This window comes from Hyperolius riggenbachi, chromosome 1 (genome assembly GCF_040937935.1).
Source record: "Hyperolius riggenbachi isolate aHypRig1 chromosome 1, aHypRig1.pri, whole genome shotgun sequence".
In the NCBI taxonomy this organism is placed as follows: Eukaryota; Metazoa; Chordata; class Amphibia; order Anura; family Hyperoliidae; genus Hyperolius; species Hyperolius riggenbachi.
In genome coordinates, this window is record NC_090646.1 from 492978704 (window position 1) to 492998238 (window position 19535).

Consider the following 19535-nt stretch of genomic DNA (forward strand, 5'->3'; position numbering starts at 1 on the left):
AAAATGGACTTTCATATATGATTCTCATTCCTTTAACTAATTTTAGGTCCTATATAAGGAATCGTTTAGCTTCAGTGCATAAATGATTACTGCTAGTGAACCTATTCCTTTTATCCCATATCTGTATGTATAATATTACATTCCTGTTGCAATATGCAATGACGTTGTTTGCTAATGCTAGGTACACAACATTTAATTTTCTGGCAGATTAACCTGCCAGATCGATTATTTCCAACGTGTCCGATCTGAATTTCGATTTTTTTTTTTTTTTTTTTTTTTTTTTTTTTTGATAGTTTTTGATTGATTTTCATATAACTGAATGAAAATCGATCATCATACATATTGGAAATAATCGATCTGGCAGGTTAATCTGCCAGAAAATTGTATGGTGTGTACCTAGCATAAAAGGCAGTGGGGCTGATTTCTGATGCGTGAAATGGCAAAAGTGAAACAATTAAATGGGATTCAGCAATCCGGACTCGGATTGGTCCAGCAACTTCTTTGACTTATTATCTGCATCTATCTTGATAAATCACTAATGTGTTAATTAGGGCCCTTCCACACTGCATGCTGTTTGATCCGATTTTCAAAGCGCGTGCGATTTGCTGAGCACAAGTCACTTCGATTATCAGTAACCGTGGTGGCCTGTACAGAGTGGTGCAATTTATTTTTAACCCAATTGCAATCTTAGTGCCTGCTGCATTTGCGATTAGGATGAATGAATGGGATGGAATGCATATTGCATGGCAAACATGGTGCTTTGTGATTTAGCCTTTGCGATCTCCCATTTGAAAGAACATCCCACATTTTTTTTTTCTTTTCTTTGTCACATCGAGAACCGAAAATCGTACCCACTGCGGGTGCTCAAAAACAAGTGTAAATTGCAATGAACAGAGCATTGCGATTTTCAATGTGGAAGGGCTCTTAGTATTAAAAAGAAAAATTGCCCTGTTATGTTCATCAGGAAACTTTTGAAGCTCTTTGTGCCTCACAGGAGGAGCTTTGTAGGGCAGTGACATCAGATGTGAAGGAGGGGACACAGGCACATGCATGTCCCAGATCATATGGAGGAAGCTCTTGGCTCTCCCTAGGAGAAAATTCAAACTAATTCAAGTTTTTATAGATAGGACCACTTTTAAAGTGTACCAGAGCTGAAATCTTAAAAAAGTTTTATACATACTTGGGTCTTCCTCCAGCCCCCATCCGATCAAATTGCTCCCAAACCATCGTCCTCCGCTGTCTGCTGTTCAGATACGGAGTCCCGTCACTTCTGTCAGTCGGGGCCAGTTTGACGTAAGAAGTGTGTTCTTTGCGGATCTCTCCAGCAGCTGCTGGAGAGATGCGTAGACTGGCTCCGACTGACTGCAGTGACGGGACCCGGTTCCCGAAGCTGTGGGCAGTGGAGGACGGCGGCGTGGGAGCGATCAGAGTAGATGGGGCTGGAGGAAGCCCCAGGTATGTATAAATCATTTTTTATATTTCAGCTCTGAGTCCCTTTAACTTTCCATGACCTTTTTGTACATTATGATGATCTGCTGTAGAGAAATTTAGGCAATTGTTAAAAATGTTTTTTGTTTTGTTTTTTTTCTCCTGCAGGGTGAACGTTGGCTGTGGCCCAGCGGAAGAGAGGGTGCTCTTAACTGGTTTGCATGCTGTGGCAGACATATACTGTGAAAATTGTAAAACCACACTTGGCTGGAAATACGTAAGTTGTTAACCCAGTAACATACAGATATAGTATTGCTATTGCACTAAACAAAATATAGGGCCAGTGCACACCAAAAACCTCTAGCAGATCCCCAAACGCTAGAAGTTTTTGAAGCAGATTTTCAGAGCGATTCTAGGCATGTTTAGGCCCCATTCACACCTAAAAGCGCAAAACGCTTGGAGTGCTTTTTCCGTGATTAACGCAAACAAATCAATGGACACTGCAGTTATTTTTTTTCCGCGATTAGCGCTTCTATAGCACTAAACGCGATCGCTGGGAAATCGCCTAAAAATGGTGCAGGCTACATGTTTGCATTTGGCGATTTGCGTAAATCGCCCAAGTGGGAACGGGCCCATAGGGTATTATTGCACTACCGCTTGAGCGTTTTGCCGAAATCACCGGCAAAACGTTCTAGTGTGAATGGGCTCTTACAGAGATTTTGCAAACATGCGTAGCGGTTTTTGGAGCGTTTTTATGTAGCAGATTTCATATATTGTTACAGTAAAGCTGGTGGTGTGCACCAGCCCATTGAAATGCATTACCCAATACGTTTTCAAACAGCTAGCTTTTTAAAAACGCTCCAGAACCGCTCTGGTGTGCACCAGCCCAAAATGGCAGACCAGGCTTATTTATATAAATGTGTAACCTGAAGTGATTCAGCTGAAGAAATTACTAAGGGTTTACTCCTGCCTGGTTCATCATTAAACCACAGCAGCTCTGGAATTTCTAGTTGCAGGAAGTTGCTGAAGATTGCCTGATCAGATGCTATGCCACTACAGGCCTGTTTTGAACAGGTGGTGAGGCTGTATACTGGGGTTTGGACAAAGTATTGTAGAATTTGGGATTCGGTCTATCCAAATTAAGAGACAGGAGGATATCTTTCAAAGCTAGCTCTATTTACAACAATTATACTAAACCAAAAAAATTAGGCATCAGCTGTTAGGGCCCATTCACACTAGAAATCGCTAAATGCAATCAAGCAGTCACTGTATTTTTAAAATCAGATATACATATCTGATTGTGACTGTACAGTATATCTGTGTATACAAAAATCATTTATGTATAATTACATTTCTGCTGTAAGAATAAAGCCTGATGTGTAGTTAGTAAATGAGATGTTAATAATTCTGCGTTGAAGGTTTATGCAAAATTTGTATGCAAACACAAATGTACTCCCTTTGCTCATGAAATCTGTTAATTTGATATGTTAAATTTGGGGTTGGTGATGTTAAAATTAAGTTACATAGTAGTACTATATTCTACATACATAGTAGTATTATATTCTACATATGCACTCCCTGCCGAGCTGTTGTGAATCTACTGAGAATGTTGTGCACATTGAATGCAGATGTGTTGTCTATCACCTGTAAAGAATGTGTAATAGAGGAAGAGTTCTGATAAACGGCTACTGTACAGCTATATCCCAAGTTTACTTAACCTCTTGACGACCAGCTAACGCCGATTGGCGTAAACTGGTCGTCTGCGGGTTACCATGGAAACGGCCGCTCGATCGAGCGGCCTTTCCATGTCAGTTCACGGAGGGTGTCTCCGTGAACAGCCGGAGAGCCGCCGCTCGCGGCTCGCCGGCAATATGTAAACAGGCGGGGAAGAAATCCCCGCTGTTTACATCATACGGCGCTGCTGCGCAGCAGCGCCGTAAGGCAGATCGGCGATCCCCGGCCTCTGATTGGCCGGGGATCGCCGCATTCTCATTCGCCGGCATCTGTTGTAGGCGGCGCAGGACGGATCTCCGTCCTGCGCTGCCCATAGGAGGAAGGGAAACGCCGGAGGGGGACGGAGGCGGAAAATGGCTGCGGAGGGGGGCTTTGAGGAGCCCCCCCCCCGCCGAACGAACAGAGCCGGCGGCGATCAGACCCCCCCAGCAGGACATCCCCCTAGTGGGGAAAAAAGGGGGGTAGTCTGATCGCCCTGGCTCACTCCTGATCGGTGCTGCGGGCTGGAGAGCCCAAGCAGCACCGATCATTGCAGGAAGCCCTGGTCGGCAAGTGGTTAAAATGCAACTCTCTCTCTCCCCCTCTCCCTCCCTCCCCCGTATCAGCTGGGTTCTGTTTCATAGATCTGCTTCCTTGCAGAATTGGCCCTGGCTTTTTCTATGTTAGATATAGCAAAGGCAGAGGCCTTTTTCTGCAAGGTGGTAGGGCTGCACTCTGGAACCAGGCTAATGTGGGGCTCTGGTGAATCTTATTATACAGATGATGTGCTAGGGCTGTCATGTTGGCAATGATAGGCCGGGATGGCTGACTGGGTAGAATGTTAGCTTCTTGGCAAGGAGCTTTTTGTTCCCAAAAGCAAATGCCATTTTAATATAGCCGAAGCGCCAATGTCTGGCACATAGCCCCACCCTCTTGCAGACAAGTGCATTGGCACTCTCTGTATCAGAGAGCACCACAGCACTCTTCTTTAACCTCCCTGGCAGTAAGCCCGAGCTGAGCTCGGGCTATGCCGCCGGGAGGCACCGCTCAGGCTCCGCTGGGCCGATTTGCATAATTTTTTTTTTTTTGTTACACGTAACCTCCGATTGCCGCCGCTACCCGCCGATCCGCCGCTATACCCGTCGCCTGGCCAATCAGTGCCAGGCAGCGCTGTGGGGTGGATCGGATTCCCCTTTGACGTCACGACGTCGGTAACGTCATCCCGCCCCGTCGCCATGGCGACGGGGGAAGCCCTCCAAGAGATCCTGTTCTTTGAACGGGATCTCTTGATCTCCGTTCGCCGAAGGCGATCGGAGGGGCTGGGGGGATGCCGCTCAGCAGCGGCTATCATGTAGCGAGACATTGTCTCGCTACATGAAAAAAAAAATATATATTTGCTGCCCCCTGGCGGATTTTAACAAACCGCCAGGGAGGTTAATGGGGCAAGGCTATGTGCTGGAAGTCAATGAATATGAGATGGTGGGTTGATAATGGCCTTACCAAATTAATGCATTTCCTTACTCCTAGAGGGTTGTACAGCTGGCCAGCCCTACAAGAAAACTTCCAAGTCCCGACCAAGAGAATACGTTTTTGTTTTTTTGTTTTTTTTTTGCAAATACAGCACTGGATACAGTCTCTCACCCAAAATAGGGACCCCCCCTTATACTACCCCATATGAGAACATATGCCTTCATCGCCCCAACTCCAAAGGTCTGATCTCCAGAATTTACGCTTTCCTAACCCGCCCAGAATGCCCGCTCACTCATGCCTACACTACCAGATGGGAATCAGACTTGTCGGGCACGAGAGACAGAGAGGATTGGCTAAATATATAGAGCAGAATTTCCTGTTGCTCATCCAATCTGCACACAATAGAAGCGGCCTACAAGGTCATGACTCGCTGGTACCTTGTTCCGGCAAGAATAGCAAAGGTGTTTCCTTCTGCCAGTCCTTTCTGCTTCCGTGGCTGTAGGTCACACGGATACATGCTACATATATGGTGGACCTGTCCCAGGCTCACTAGGTTTTGGTGTCAAATTTATAGACTACTCTCATCCCTCTTCCATGTAACCATCCCAAAAAACCCATGGCAAGCTCTCCTGCATGAAAAAGTAGAACTGCTAACCTTATCTCAGAACAAATTAGCTTCCTTTGTTTTCTCAGCAGCTACCATGACAATTGCTGGCAACTGGAAAAAACCCTCTGTTAACATTGGTGAGGTGAAATCTAGAATCAACTCCTTTATGATCAATGAGAAACTGACTAGAATTTTGAAAGACACTCCTAAAAAAAATTGAGAAGATTTGGGACCCCTGGATCCAATTAGAGCATCCTTTCATGGAGAGTTCCCTGATCACGAGGCTATGAGTCGGGACGGCCCTCTCTCTTCTTTCCTCTTTTCTTTTCTTCATCTTTTCTCTCCTGTTTTATTTCTCTCCACTTGAACTCCCCAGTTGAGCTCATCATAGCGACCTTTCGGTTGCCTGTCTATCACTGGACGATGGGTACCGGGGGTCACCGTTTCTCCCAGCCTCAGGCTGGGACCCCCCCCCCAACTCCTATACACACCCCAGATAGTTGGATATAGTCCTCTGGGGCACACTTTTATAAATCTTTCAGATGTGCATTACCCTTTTGTTTACATTGTAATTATGTTCTCACCCCTTTCATTGTATGATTACTGATCAATGTTATGTTGACTGTTACGATACTATTAAGGCCCATACACACGTCCGGTTTTTGCGAACGACGGGTCGTTTGAACGACCCGTCGTTCGCCTGCTAAATCGGGTGTGTGTACAGACTGTCGTTCGCGTGATAAGAGTGAGTTTGCACAAACTCACTCTTCTCACGCAAGCGACAGACTGTACACGCCCGATTTAGCGGGCGAACGACAGGTCGTTCAAACGACCCGTCGTTCGCAAAAAACGGATGTGTGTATGGGCCTTTAGGCTCTGTTGTTCGCTTTAACCGAATGCGGACCGACGCAGTTTAAATCTACATCGGGCGGGTGGCGCTGCGGTTCTGACTGGACGTAAGCTCTATGTCCCATTCATCACGCGTCAACGCCGCTCTCACCACTTTCTACCCGCTGCAATGTTCTGCCCTGCTGCCTCTATGACGGCAGAGCACTGTGAGCCGGGCAGGAGCCGTTTTCATTGGCTCCTAGCCCTGTCATTACTGTAAGCCAATCCCATTGGCTTACATTGAGTGACAGGGTCAGGAGCCAATGAAAGCTAGAGACTGCAGAGAGAGCAGCCTGCGGCGGGGACAGAGGGGCGTGACCGGCAGGAGCGACAGATTATTGTGGCGAATCGTCGAGATGCGGCGTTTTAGCGTACCAGCAGCCTCTGGTCCTTAAGGGGGCAGAGGCTGCTGGTACCGACATGGTTAATGTATCCTCTTGAAAAATTGAAAACTTGATAAAATCTTTGAAAACAAATAACTTTTTATCCGAAAGGGATCGGTGGAATGTGTAATTTAGGCTTTATATTTTCTTTAAAATACTGTATTTCCGGTTTAGCATGTCACATTTTCATAAAAAAATGCACTAAATTCATTACTGCCACTTAAAGAAACTAAATCTTCCCTATCCCCACAAATCAGCTTGCAGAGGGTGATGCTGCAATAAGCTTGCATCAACCTTTGTGAGTCTTTGCAATGGATCTCACAGTGGCTTTCAGTGAAGGGTGTATAATCTTGTTGAGACAACTCTTCTACGGCAGCCAAAGGAGTGGCACAGTCTGATGGTAAAAATTGCTGGAGAATCCAACACTGACTTGGGATGTTTGAAAATCAAAGACTATCCAATCTCATCCATACCTAGCCAGTATCATTCCCCTTCTACCTTCTCGTTTTCTTTTTCAGGCAATGATTGGTGAAAACTATAAATGGCAGGGCTTCTGCGTTACAGCCAAATCACCTGCGTCTTGGTGTGGGGTTGTTGGTGTTTTTTAACATTAGATTGTAGTGGAATGGTAGGACCTACTCCAGCAATTTGGCAGTGTTTAAACATCTCCAAGGTAGTTGTTTAGTTTAGTAGTTCCAACCCCAATTAATTGAAAGTTTCAGTTGGAAGCTTCCTGTAGACATAATTATTTGACCACAGCCCAGGGGAAATGAAAGTAAGGCTTTTTAAAGAGAATCTGTAACTTTAAAAATTGCCCAGGGAGCGGGGGGAGGGGGTGCTTAACTTGGAAGGGGGAAGTCTCTGGATCCTACTGAGGCTCCCCCCCCGTCCCATGGTGGTACAGTGGTCTCGCTTGGCTTCTCAAAACAGCGGCCATGTAAATATTTACCTTCCAGGCTCAAGTGCAGTCGCAGTAGCGGCTTTTGGCTCAGAGTCAGGCGGAAATGGCTGATTGCGTGCGCAGTAGAGCGTACACGACTGGGATCGGCTATTTCCACCTCAGCTGAGAGACGCTACTGTGCTGGAGCTGGTAAATATTGCAGGTGCTACTGCGCCACAGCCTGACAAATTGTCAGCTGTGGCTTACGAGGGGCACAGCGAGACCACCGTGGGATGGAGGATAAGGGAAGCCACGTTTGGATCCAGAGGCTTCCCCCTCCCAGGGTAAGTACCCCCAGGAGCACTTTTTAACGTTAGAGTCTCTTTAACTTCAAACCGGAAGGACTTTTGTGATGCTATATGTTTTTTGCTATGGTGGGGGGGGGGCAATTATTTTAGGCATAATGTATGTATGGACTGCAGTAGTACTATAAAGCTCCATTGCTATAGTTACTCTATATAAATGCTGACTTCTTGTTTTTCTCACAGGAACATGCCTTTGAAAGCAGTCAAAAATACAAGGAAGGAAAATTTATCATTGAACTGGCTCACATGATTAAAGACAATGGCTGGGAGTGAGCTTTCTGCACTGTTCTCACATCAGGTTGCCTCGGTGTGGAACATACATTTCCAATGTTGTACTGAACTGTGGATTTTCATGTTGAGCAACCGAAAATATCACTGAACTTTATATATTAAGAAGTAACCTCATGGACTGTTAGAGTAGATGATGGGCACATTGTGACTGGACTTGAATTCCAACAGGTTCTTGAAGATTCCTTCTCCCATTTTACTATCTCCTCCCATTTTTATTCCCCCCCCCCGAAGATTCTTGTTGACCGGCTGTTATGGTGACATTGCTGGGACACACTGGATGAGATCTCTGCACCTCCAGATTCTTCATTCCTTGACACTCACCTATATTGGCTTGCCATGATGTTTTTGTGCATGCCTGTATTTCATGTTTTCTCTCACACCTTGGCCAACCAGGTTCTGAGCTGAAGAAACCAGTGTGCATCCAGCAAACAAAACTGTCAGTCAAGACACCCTGCAAACTGAGTAACATGGAACCTATTGTAGAGCCCGTGTGTTCCATATCCAAAAAAGGGAGGTTTACAGAACTGAAGGCACCACAAACAAAGAAGAAACCGCAATGGCGTTCTCAAGTCCTTCACTGCATGTTTAAGACTTTACCTTCTGTGCTGCTCTAAGGGGTGTTTCTTCCACGCTGAAGATAAGTGGGTGGAGGCGCCCACTTCAGTGATGTCTATTTTGGTTTACATCTGTTTAACACATACCAATATGGGGGAATGGGGATTGTCCTCCCTAGTAACCTTTCCTCCTCAAAATTGCAAATTTACTTTCTTCTGATTGGACGTCCTCTACTGGAGCGGCTAACCTTGGCCGTTCTGCAAACTCCGTGTGGGAGCTAGGAAGTTTGCTAAATAGTTCTAGTGTAACCAGGGCTGCATGCTCCTGACGTGTGTTATGGCTGGTTCCATAAGACCGTGTTGGTATCATGCACTGGACAAAGGGGGCATTTGAAATGTCCTTAAAAAAAAAAAAAAATATGCTCCCACCTTTTTTGCACACTCACACTATAGGGAATCTTTCTGGGTAGAAGTCCCTTCCTGTTTGTATAGTACTATATCTCCCTTTTTTTTTTGTAGGATGGTTAATTTAAGTGTTTGGGTTGTGGGTGGTTTGCTGGTTAAATCATTTCCAAAGTTTGTGGGGTTTTATTTAAAAAGAAAAAAAAATGAACGTAAACAATGTGTGAACATAAATGTTACCTAACTGAATTGTTACATGTGCACATCTGCAGCTGCTGGGAACGTAAGAAGGACAATGTGTAAGCTGGACGTAGCCTTCCACCTTTCTTCCTTCAGGCAGATCATGTACAGCTGGGCCTGCTGCTTTTTTTTTTTTTTTTTTTACTAATGTAGCTCTTGTTCATTGCTTATGCCCTAGTAACACATGGGCATCCTCTGTACATGCATTTTGTTTCAGGCTTTTGTGCTTGATGTTGTCTTTAAGGTCAAGCCAAGGCTGGCCATAGATGGATAGATCTCATCAGTTAGTGCCAGATAATCTATCCACCTTTTGTTTCGTTCACCAGATCTCCCCGTGATTCTTTTCATTTGGATACTTATTGGAGTAATCATACATAAGACATATTTTTCAGCAAGATAAATAATTTCTACCATCAATTTTCATACTTTTGTCTTCTGCTTAGTGGCTCCTATTCTACCTGCCAGATTACTAGTTCATTGGTAGTGAAATTGTGCTGCCTAACTTAAAGCAAACCTGTGTGCATTAAAACCTAAAAACCTTCACTTTTATTTACAAGCACCAAAAGTTAGTAGATGACTTAAGTTTCACTATCTGTCCTCCTGATGACTCAATACCTGTCTGTAGAAATAAAGACTTCACAAGTTGGCACATCTTCCTACATCCCACAATGCAATGCTCATTGCCACAGCAATCTACACATAGGCCAAGACATTGTACAGTTGGGGTAGTTTTGCTCCACTTAAATTATTGGTTTTGGTAAGGGCAAAAAAAAAAAATTAAAGCAAAGTCTTGGAATTTAAGCTGCATACAGACATACATCTGCCGAGGCATGCACTGCACCTGACCCTATTATTGACCCCCACCCCCCTTTCTTCATGGTGCAGCCATCCTGCTGTGCCTCCCCCTCCCTTCCTCAGGATGCAGTCGTCCTGCTACACATCCCTCTCTCTCCCTCAGTGCAACCATCCTGCTGCGCTGCCCCCTCATAGTGCAGTCATCCTGCTGTGCTACCCCCTACTTCATAGTGCAGTCATCCTGCTGTGCTACCCCTCCCTTCATAGTGCAGCCATACTGTTGCGCAACCCACTCCCTTCATAGTGCAGCCGTCCTGCTGTGCTACCCCTTCCCTCATAGTGCAGACGTCCTGTTGCGCAACCCTCTTCCTTCATAGTGCAGCCGTCCTGCTGTGCTACCCCTTCCCTCATAGTGCAGACGTCCTGCTGCGCAACCCCCTCCCTTCATAGTGCAGCCATCCTGCTGTGCTACCCCTTCCCTCATAGTGCAGACGTCCTGCTGTGCAACCCCCTCCCTTCATAGTGCAGCCGTCCTGCTGTGCTACCCCTTCCCTCATAGTGCAGACGTCCTGCTGCGCAACCCCCTCCCTTCATAGTGCAGCCATCCTGCTGTGCTACCCCTCCCTTCATAGGACAGTCATCCTGCTGTGCTACCCCCTCCCTTCATAGGGCATCCATCCTAATGTTCTACCCCCTCCCCTCTTCATAGGGCAGCCATGCTGTTGCATATCCCCCCCCCCCCCCCCCTCATAGGGCAGCCATCCTGCTGTGCTACCCTCTCCCTTCTTCATAGGGCAGCCATCCTGTTGCATATCCCCCCCCCACCCCCTTCTCATTGTATAGTGTATGCAGCTTGGACAGGAAATTGGGGAGAACAATGCTCTCCGCCGAAGTGAATGACCAGGTCTGATCGCTGACCAAAAGAGCTGCCATACAAATGCTGAATTATTGTTAGGGGCTGTAGTTCTCGGCTGATTTTCATCTAGCGTCTGTACAGAGCTTTACAGGTCTTACAGGTTTACTATTTAGACTGGAGAGAATAGTTTGTTATATCAAAAGTGATGTTGAAGTGTTTGGTTTGCAGGTTTTTGTGGCAGGTTCACTTTAATTTTAATAAAGTATTTTTCCTTAGGGAATACAGGGATCAATAATGTATTAATATCCCTATAATGAAATGAGGCCCCAACAAAGAAAACAGTACAAAGAAAACAGTCTAACAGCAGGACCATTTTATTTTTCTATACTACACTACCACTACTGTAAGCACTTTGACTTTAAGAGATACTATGGGAAGCCTTGCAATAGAAATGCCCCGCCCCTCTTCCCCTAGACATGTTCTATGTACTGCTATGAGCTTCTTCAGTGTAATGACTGATGTAATGCTGCTGCTTATCGCATTCTCTAGTAGTAGGCTGGACTGCACTTTATGCTTATGGTAAACTTCAACAACTGCTTTCATTAATGTGATAGACATCGCTGCCAACACCTGTAGGTTAAAAAAAGAAATCATTGTATTTTCTCATTTCCAGATTGTGATTGATTTCTATAGAAATTACATGGTTATACAGTTGGAAATCTACCATTTCAGAAACCATCAACCGACTTTGCTATACTCTGGAGTTTGTTTGAACACCTTTACTTGGCCTCTGCTGGCAGTGAAGGGGCTGTGATTGACAATAGGTGCCTGCACTAACAAGGCCATGTCATTATACATGGTTAACCCTATACCTATACTTTTTAAAGGGTTAATTCTGAAATTGCATGTCTTGTGCAACTAATTTTCCACTTGTACTTAAGAAGTAATAATAGTGAGATTAGCTAGCTCGTCCCTAGGTTTTGCTATGCACTTTGCTATGTGTCCAGTGAACTGTGCTTTTACTTTTGCATATGTTCAGATTTATCTTTGGCCTCTAAATTTATATACTGAATTTTTTTAGAAAAGTGATCCAGCCACCATCAGAAGCCTGTCCTCACCTCATGAACGAAGCACCCTCTTAACGAAATAAAACTTTAAGAAAAGGCTCCCGGTTGTGGCTAAGGCGAAATATAGGACAGTCTGGTTACTGATCCTGACTTGTTTTTGTTTGTTTTTTCAGCAGTTTGCATAAAACTTGAAATATATATATTAAAAAAAAGACAAAAAAGCATTTTCCATCTAACCAATTTTGTACATAATATGGGTAATATTTAATTTTTTGTGTGTGTTTATGGTAAGGTTGCCGTTTTCTTCCTTTTTTTTTTTTTTTTTTTCCTTCATAGCTACTTACCACATTTCTGTTTGTGTGCGTGTGTATGTATGTATTGTTTTTATAAGCTGTTTTAAAGAAAACCTATCATTTTTTTCTTTTCCCTCCGTTTTCAGTTCAGGTGTTCTAGTGCTTTAACTGTCCCTATGATTTGAAAGATAGACAGCAGCTCTGCAATTGGTGCCAAGTCCGTATGTATGGGCTCCCATAGGATCGGGGTGCTCAGCTCACCAATATTACAGAACTCCAGGCTGTGCCCAGGAGTTGTCATAATTGTGTGAGGAAAAAAAATCACATCAAACAAGGCATCTGAATGAAGATCCACCATTCTATTGTCTACTTTTTTCATCTTGTCCAGTTTCCACTATTTTGCACATAAAGGGTCTCCTGTTCTTGTGAACATAGTTTCTGAATGTGGATATAATATGTTGATTCTCCCTCACGAGTAATCTAGGGAGCTGAGCCTTAAGCCTTATACGCATGTTGAATAAAAGTTGTTTGAAACAGACAACAGTCGATATAGAAAAAAAATGTAGGCAAATGAGTGACCGATACCGCATATTCTGCCTCAGACAACTATTGGGCAGTCAACCAGGGTGTACGATGTCATATATGCGCACATATGTTCTGTTAAATGTCACTATCGCTTGCATGCACAGTATTCAACATCATTTGGAATATTGGTAAACATTAATGTTGTTTAACCTACTTGTTCCTTTCTGCCGGGTAATGGTGTGTGACCGACATCACTCATTTGTGTGCACCGACTTTAATCGTGCTTGTGTACAGACCTTTAGAAATTCCATTTTAAAAATTGCCTCACTTTCAGATTTGACATTTCCCACATACAAGCGTTTTAGACTTTCCTGTCCTCCCAAACATTTTGTCAGTGAAGGTGGATGAGAGCTGATCAGCTGAAGCATCCCTTGTGGGGGACTTGGGAAATATCTTGTCTGCAGGACATGTACAACGGACATTTCACAACAGTTACTTTATCCTAAGCTCGTAGTTTGGGTGGAAGCCAATCTAATTTAGAGCACAGCGTGAGTCTGCATCTTGTGCTGGGCTGGACAGATTATACGGAATTCATAAGCTGGTCTGTTCTGGATCCGTTTCCATTGCCAACTGTACAGAAAAACTCTAGTCAAGCGCTAGAACATTGGCTGCCTGGCTCCAGGAATTTTTCCAACCCTAGTTCAGAGAACTGTTGTGATTTACCGCTGTACAATCCCTATGGAAGTGCCACGTTGCAAGCGCTAGTCTACTTTTAGGGGACCCAGCCGAAAACCTCATAGGGATATTCGGTTAATGTGATTTGGGTGGACAGCACCCTCCTCAAACTGCTAGGTTTCAGATAGGTTGTAGAAAACCACTCCCACGCTATTGGACTAATCACAACGCTGTGTGCTGTACAGAGTGCCGTGATTGGAGAACTGTTCCCTATGAGGTTTCCTGCTGAGCCCCCTGAAATAGACAGTGTCATATTGCATAGTGTATGTTGACTCTTTTTAAATAAATGATAGCAATATTATGGAAGTCACCGCATCTTTCTATTCTTGCCTGCCATAAAGTGCGATGATTTAAAGATGAGCTTAATGGAACTTCTGCAGAAGCTGCATCAGGTGGAGGAATAATTGCAGGAACTTTTGCAATGATTGCTATTTAAGTTTAGTCTTAAATACAAGGTTCCTTTACCATCCATCTTCCTCACAAAACAAAAGAATTCATTATGTGTGGTGTTTGAATCTCCAATTTCAATAGCTGGCTGTTGTAAACAAAAAAGTCTAAAAAGGCACTTTTTGCTCTCCAAAAATTCCTAGCTGGTCGCTGTACTGCTTAGGTGTTTTTTGGAAATGTCATCTGTGAAATAATACTGTACTTAGGAAAATATGTCAACAGCACAGAGCACTATTTTCACTGATCCTTTGGAAGGCCCAATTATGATGATTTTTAATTCATGCATATAGTGAATTTTAACCCCTTCAGTGTTCGGAGTCTGCTGAGCTGGACTTTCAGAAGTTCACCCCTGAGATTATATATAAAGATAGTTATTGCAGATAAAAGCACTGTTCTGAATGGGACTTGCTAATACACAATGTGATGCCTAGTGCTGACACCTCACATTTTTACTTTTTTTTTTTTTTTTCTGCACCATTTACACTCAATATTGTTTTGCGTTTATGAGATGTCATAGCTTTGCTGTTGTCTTAGCTATATTGTACAACACTTGTGCAATTGTTTCACGTTGTTGTATTCAATTTGAGGTATCACAATAAAAGGCTTTAATCAGCATCTTGGTCTGTGTATTTGGGTGAACCATAGTTACTGTGGGTATCAGTCCAGTCATTTGTTAGTGTGGAATTCCAGAATGGTGTACATTCCCCGAAGACATTTAAAAGTGGTCTTGTGGCTACATTCACAGTGGGACCTTATGGAGCTGCGTTATAACATCTTATAACGCAGCTTACCGCACTGCAATGCTAATCCTTCGCTTCGCATTGTAACGTGTAGCGTTATGGTAACTCACTGCTTGCAGTGCGTTACCTCTAAATACCATCCCGTACAGTAAAGCATACAGGCAATGAAAAGTGTGCTTTCCTGTACCTGGTAACTTTGTAATGCATTGTTAGCGTGCCTTACCACCTTTTTGCGTTGTAATGCTGCATTGTGACTTTAATGGTGCATTACAACGCAACGTCCCACTGTGAATGCGGCCTCAAACAGATATCCTAGATAGTGGGTCAAATATGTACAATGTTAAAATCCCCAGTATTTGTGATGAGGGAAAAAAAGGGAGACCACTATAAAGCATTTCAAAACTTTTCCCACTTTTTTTTTTTTTTTTTAGGCTAGATTTACACTGGGGAGTTGCATAACCTGTGAAAACAAGATCACAGATGATGGGAAAAGTCAAATGTATGCCATGTATACAATAGTTGTTCCCTCTTCCTTCCGAAAGGGCATCTCTTGTGCCCATCCCTTCTCAGGCTACCCCACCATTTTTTCTACTGTATTTCTGTATGGGTTCTGGTTGGGCCATTCCAAATATTTAATTTTTCTTCTAGGGAAGCTATTCTTCAGTTGATTGGGATTTTTCTGGGGTCCTTCTTGTTTGAAAGGTGACATTTTTCAGCTTTCTAGCACACCTAAAGGTTTTAGGCTAAAAGTGTCTGGTATGTGAAGCTGCTTATAATTCCCTCCACCTTGGTTAAAGCCCTAATTCCAGCTGAAGAAAAGTAACCCCAAAGATTGATACTTCCACCACCATGCTTCACCATGTGTATGCCATTCTTTTAGCGCTGAAAAGTGGTTTTTGCACTAAATGCCCCGTTTGGAATTGTCAAAGTTCAACTTTGGTCTCATCCATCGTTTGAAGGTAACAACGGGAAGAGCACAAGTGCACCTTTTTTACCATTTGAGCTCTTGGCCTATGCAAGGCAAAAAGAGCAATTTGAAATTCCTTGTGGCAAATGCCAGCATTCATTGGTGGGCTCATACTGGAGGGTATAGTTATCTAATATTATTGAATCCACCATTGGAAAAGGAATTTTTAATGGAGTCTTAGTTCAGAGACCTATTTGTAGTGTGTGCTTGTTCACGGACAAGAGCTCAGCTGTGTGCACTCTCACACTAGCCCTTGTCGAGTAGCTTCAGGTGATTCTAGGCCTGGATCAGTTGATGTGAACTGAATGGGGGAAGCCTCTGGATTATCCATGGGCTTCCCTCTACTGAAGTAGCACGTTTTGGGCCCCTTAAGGACAATTAACAAAAAGATACTGCAAAATTCTGCTGCAGCCCAGCAATCCAGTCCTCTATAACTATTTGACTTAGTGTTGAATAGGTTTCTCCTAGTCTCAAGTGGCCATGGAAGAGCTCATCCATTATGGACCTGAACAAGTAAGGTCTCATCATGGCCAAGAGAATGAGGTGCCTGAAAAATGGAGAAAATTGTGCAAGCGGCTTTGTTCTATGGAGCATGTGGAGACTTTACGCTCTCTTGACCAGTACGGATGTGCTTATCTATTGCAATGAAATGGGATACGATGCTGGGTCAATGGGCTCTACAAGGATGTGGGAGGATTCTGTACCATCCAGAGGTAAGTATCTAACTTTTTTTTTTTAGATTTCAGTTCTCTAAATGCCACAGCCTACCTGAGCATTGTTGCTGACCATATCTCAATCATTGGACAACTTTACTACTTCTGTGTAGTGTGAGAGCTTATCTATACAATCTGTTGATAGTGTTTAAAATAAACAACAAAACAGCAGTTATTCACGATCTAATAGAGGCTTCAGATCTAGCTTTAATTACAGAGACATGGTTGGATCAGAACTCGGGACCCACTCTTGCGGCTGCGGTACCAGACAATTACTCAGTTTTACACTGCGAAAGACAAAACCGCAAGGGAGGAGGATTAGCTCTGTTCTTCAAATCCAGTTTGAATATTAAACCCCTTGCTGTAGCCCCCACCTCTTTTGAATATCTGGCAGCCGAGCTCTCAGCTGAGAAAAAAAATAAACATACTGCTTGTCTACCGACCCCTGATGCTGGCTCAGCTTTTCTCAAGGAAATAGCAGAACTTGTATCTTGCATAACACTGAAACACCCTAGGTGGATAATTCTGGGAGACTTTAACGCATGGGTCGATGCACACTCTTCCCAATTAGGAAATTAGCTACTTCTCTCCGTGAATGAACTGAGCTTCTCTCAAGCCGTCAACCTCCCTACCCACAAAAAAGGACACACTTTGAACCTCATTTTCCATTCAGAACTCCTAATATCCAATGTGGAAATTGATCCAGTAGTTTGGTCAGACCACCACACTGTCCACTTCTCCTTTACAGCACCGGCTACAAAACGCCAAGTGAAAGAACTAATAAAATACCGTTCCTTGAAAGGTTTGACACCCCAACACCTTCAGAACAGCCTCAATCTAGGCGGACTGACAGATCACAACTTAGACCTTGAATCCATGGTCCTTAAATATAACCACGATGTCTCAGCCGCTTTTGACGCCATAGCTCCCTTAAATATTAACCACTTGCCGACCGCACGCTTATACCGTGCGTCGGCAAAGTGGCAGCTGCAGGACCAGCGACGCAGTACTGCGTCGCCAGCTGCAGGCTGATTAATCAGGAAGCAGCCGCTCGTGCGAGCGGCTGCTTCCTGTCAATTCACGGCGGGGGACTCCGTGAATAGCCTGCGGGCCGCCGATGGCGGCTCGCAGGCTAAATGTAAACACAAGCGGAAATAATCCGCTTTGTTTACATTTGTACGGCGCTGCTGCGCAGCAGCGCCGTAAGGCAGATCGGCGATCCCCGGCCAATCAGCGGCCGGGGATCGCCGCCATGTGACGGGACGTCCTGTCACTGGCTGCACAGGACGGATAGCGTCCTGTGCAGCCCAGATCTCCCGGGGGAGCAGGTAGGAGAGGGAGGGGGGAGAATGTCGCCGCGGAGGGGGGCTTTGAGGTGCCCCCCCCGCAACATGCCTGCAGGTAGGAGCGATCAGACCCCCCCTGCACATCATCCCCATAGGGGGAAAAAAAGGGGGGCGATCTGATCGCTCTGTGTGGCCGCGGATCTGTGCTGGGGGCTGCAGAGCCCACCCAGCACAGATCCAAACAAACAGCGCTGGTCCTTAAGGGGGGGTAAAGGGTGGGTCCTCAAGTGGTTAAACGTTCCGCACCATTACATCACGCTCGCTGGTTTTACAACTCTATAAAGGAACTAAAGAAACAGGGATGCAGACTGGAACGAAGGTGGTGCAAACATCAGTCCCCTGATGACAAACTTTCCCTAATTGCTCACCTGAAAAAATATCAAACGATGATTAACAAAAATAAGTCCTTATTCCTGTCTCATGAAATTGCAAATGCAGCCAACAGACCTGCCCAACTCTTTCGCACGGTCTCTGCAATCCATCTTGCAGGAAATCCAGCATCAGACCTTCACAGGAACTGTGCGAGAAATTTGCCCACTTCTTCTCAGACAAAGTCTCCACCATACGATCTGCCATTCAATTCACAGCCCCAGAAACCCATGCAGAGCCATATAACAGGTGCAAAAATAGCCTACCACCATGGTCTGATTTTAAGGTAATCCCTGGAAAAGACATCTTGGATATCCTCTCAAACTTTCGCCAGACTACCTGCGATCTGGCCCCACTAAGTTCATGTTGAAATGCCCTGAACTATTTACACCGGCATTCCACAAAATAGTCAACGGTTCCTTACAAGAAGGGTGGTTTCCCTCTTCTCTGAAAGAAGCAATCGTCAGGCCACTACTCAAGAAACTATCCTTAGACCCAGATGCTCTAAACAGCTACAGACCTGTCTCAAACCTCCTCTTTCTGGGAAAAGTTATTGAAAAAGGCTGTCTACCTCCAACTTGAAGCCAGGCTCTCCAGAAACAACATCATTGACCCTCTTCAATCTGGCTTCAGGAAATATCACAGCTGTGAAACAGCCCTCACCCAGATTTGCAATGATCTGCTCATTGCAAGAGACAAGGGTCAATGTTCCATCCTGATTTTGCTCGACCTCTCAGCGGCTTTTGACACAGTCGATCATGAAATCTTGCTCAACAGGCTACAAAAGTACTGTGGCATAGATGGCATTATTCTCCGGTGGTTCAACTCCTTCCTAGCTGGCAGAACACAAAGGGTAGCCTTAGGGCTCTTCCTCTCCAACCCTGTACCACTAAAATACGGTGTACCTCAGGGCGCAGTATTATCCCCTTTACTTTGCACCATATTCATGCTGCTACTTGGAGAAATCATACAAAAACATGGCCTGACATAACATTGCTATGCTGATGACACCCAGCTATATTTGTCATTCAAACCTGGTGTCATAGACCCTACTCCACAAATAAACGCATGCTTAGCTGAGCTTCAGGAGTGGATGAACAACAATTGGCTAAAACTTAATGCTGACAAAACTGAGGTTCTTGTTATCGAGGGCCAGGGCTCAACAGCAAAGCAACCCCAGTCTCAACCAACACCGCTAAGGATAGGGAGCACAGACCTGAACAACTCAGACTGTGTGCGCAGCCTGGGAGTACTGATTGATGGGAAATTAAGCTTCAGGAATCAAATCTCAGCTGTTGTGAAACATTCCTTCTTTCATCTAAGGAGTATTGCAAGGATTTAGCACTTAATTCCTTCAGAGGATCTTCCCAACCCTAGTTCATGCCTTCGTCACATCAAGGTTAGACTACTGCAACGTTCTCTACACAGGCCTGCATAAGAAAGACTTACGCCGCCTGCAAT

The 19535-nt window shown here is 44.6% G+C and overlaps 1 protein-coding gene across 1 annotated transcript in view; it reads left to right on the forward strand.

Moving 5' to 3' along the window:
• Window positions 1-14554, forward strand: part of YPEL1 (yippee like 1) — a 42542-nt gene extending 27988 nt beyond the window's left edge. Inside the window, exons 4-5 of the mRNA XM_068243087.1 lie at window positions 1597-1705; window positions 7918-14554. Coding sequence (XP_068099188.1) covers window positions 1597-1705; window positions 7918-8007 — 199 coding nt within the window. The 3' untranslated portion in view covers window positions 8008-14554. The remainder of the gene's footprint in view (window positions 1-1596; window positions 1706-7917) is intronic.
• The last annotated feature ends 4981 nt before the right edge of the window (window positions 14555-19535 follow it).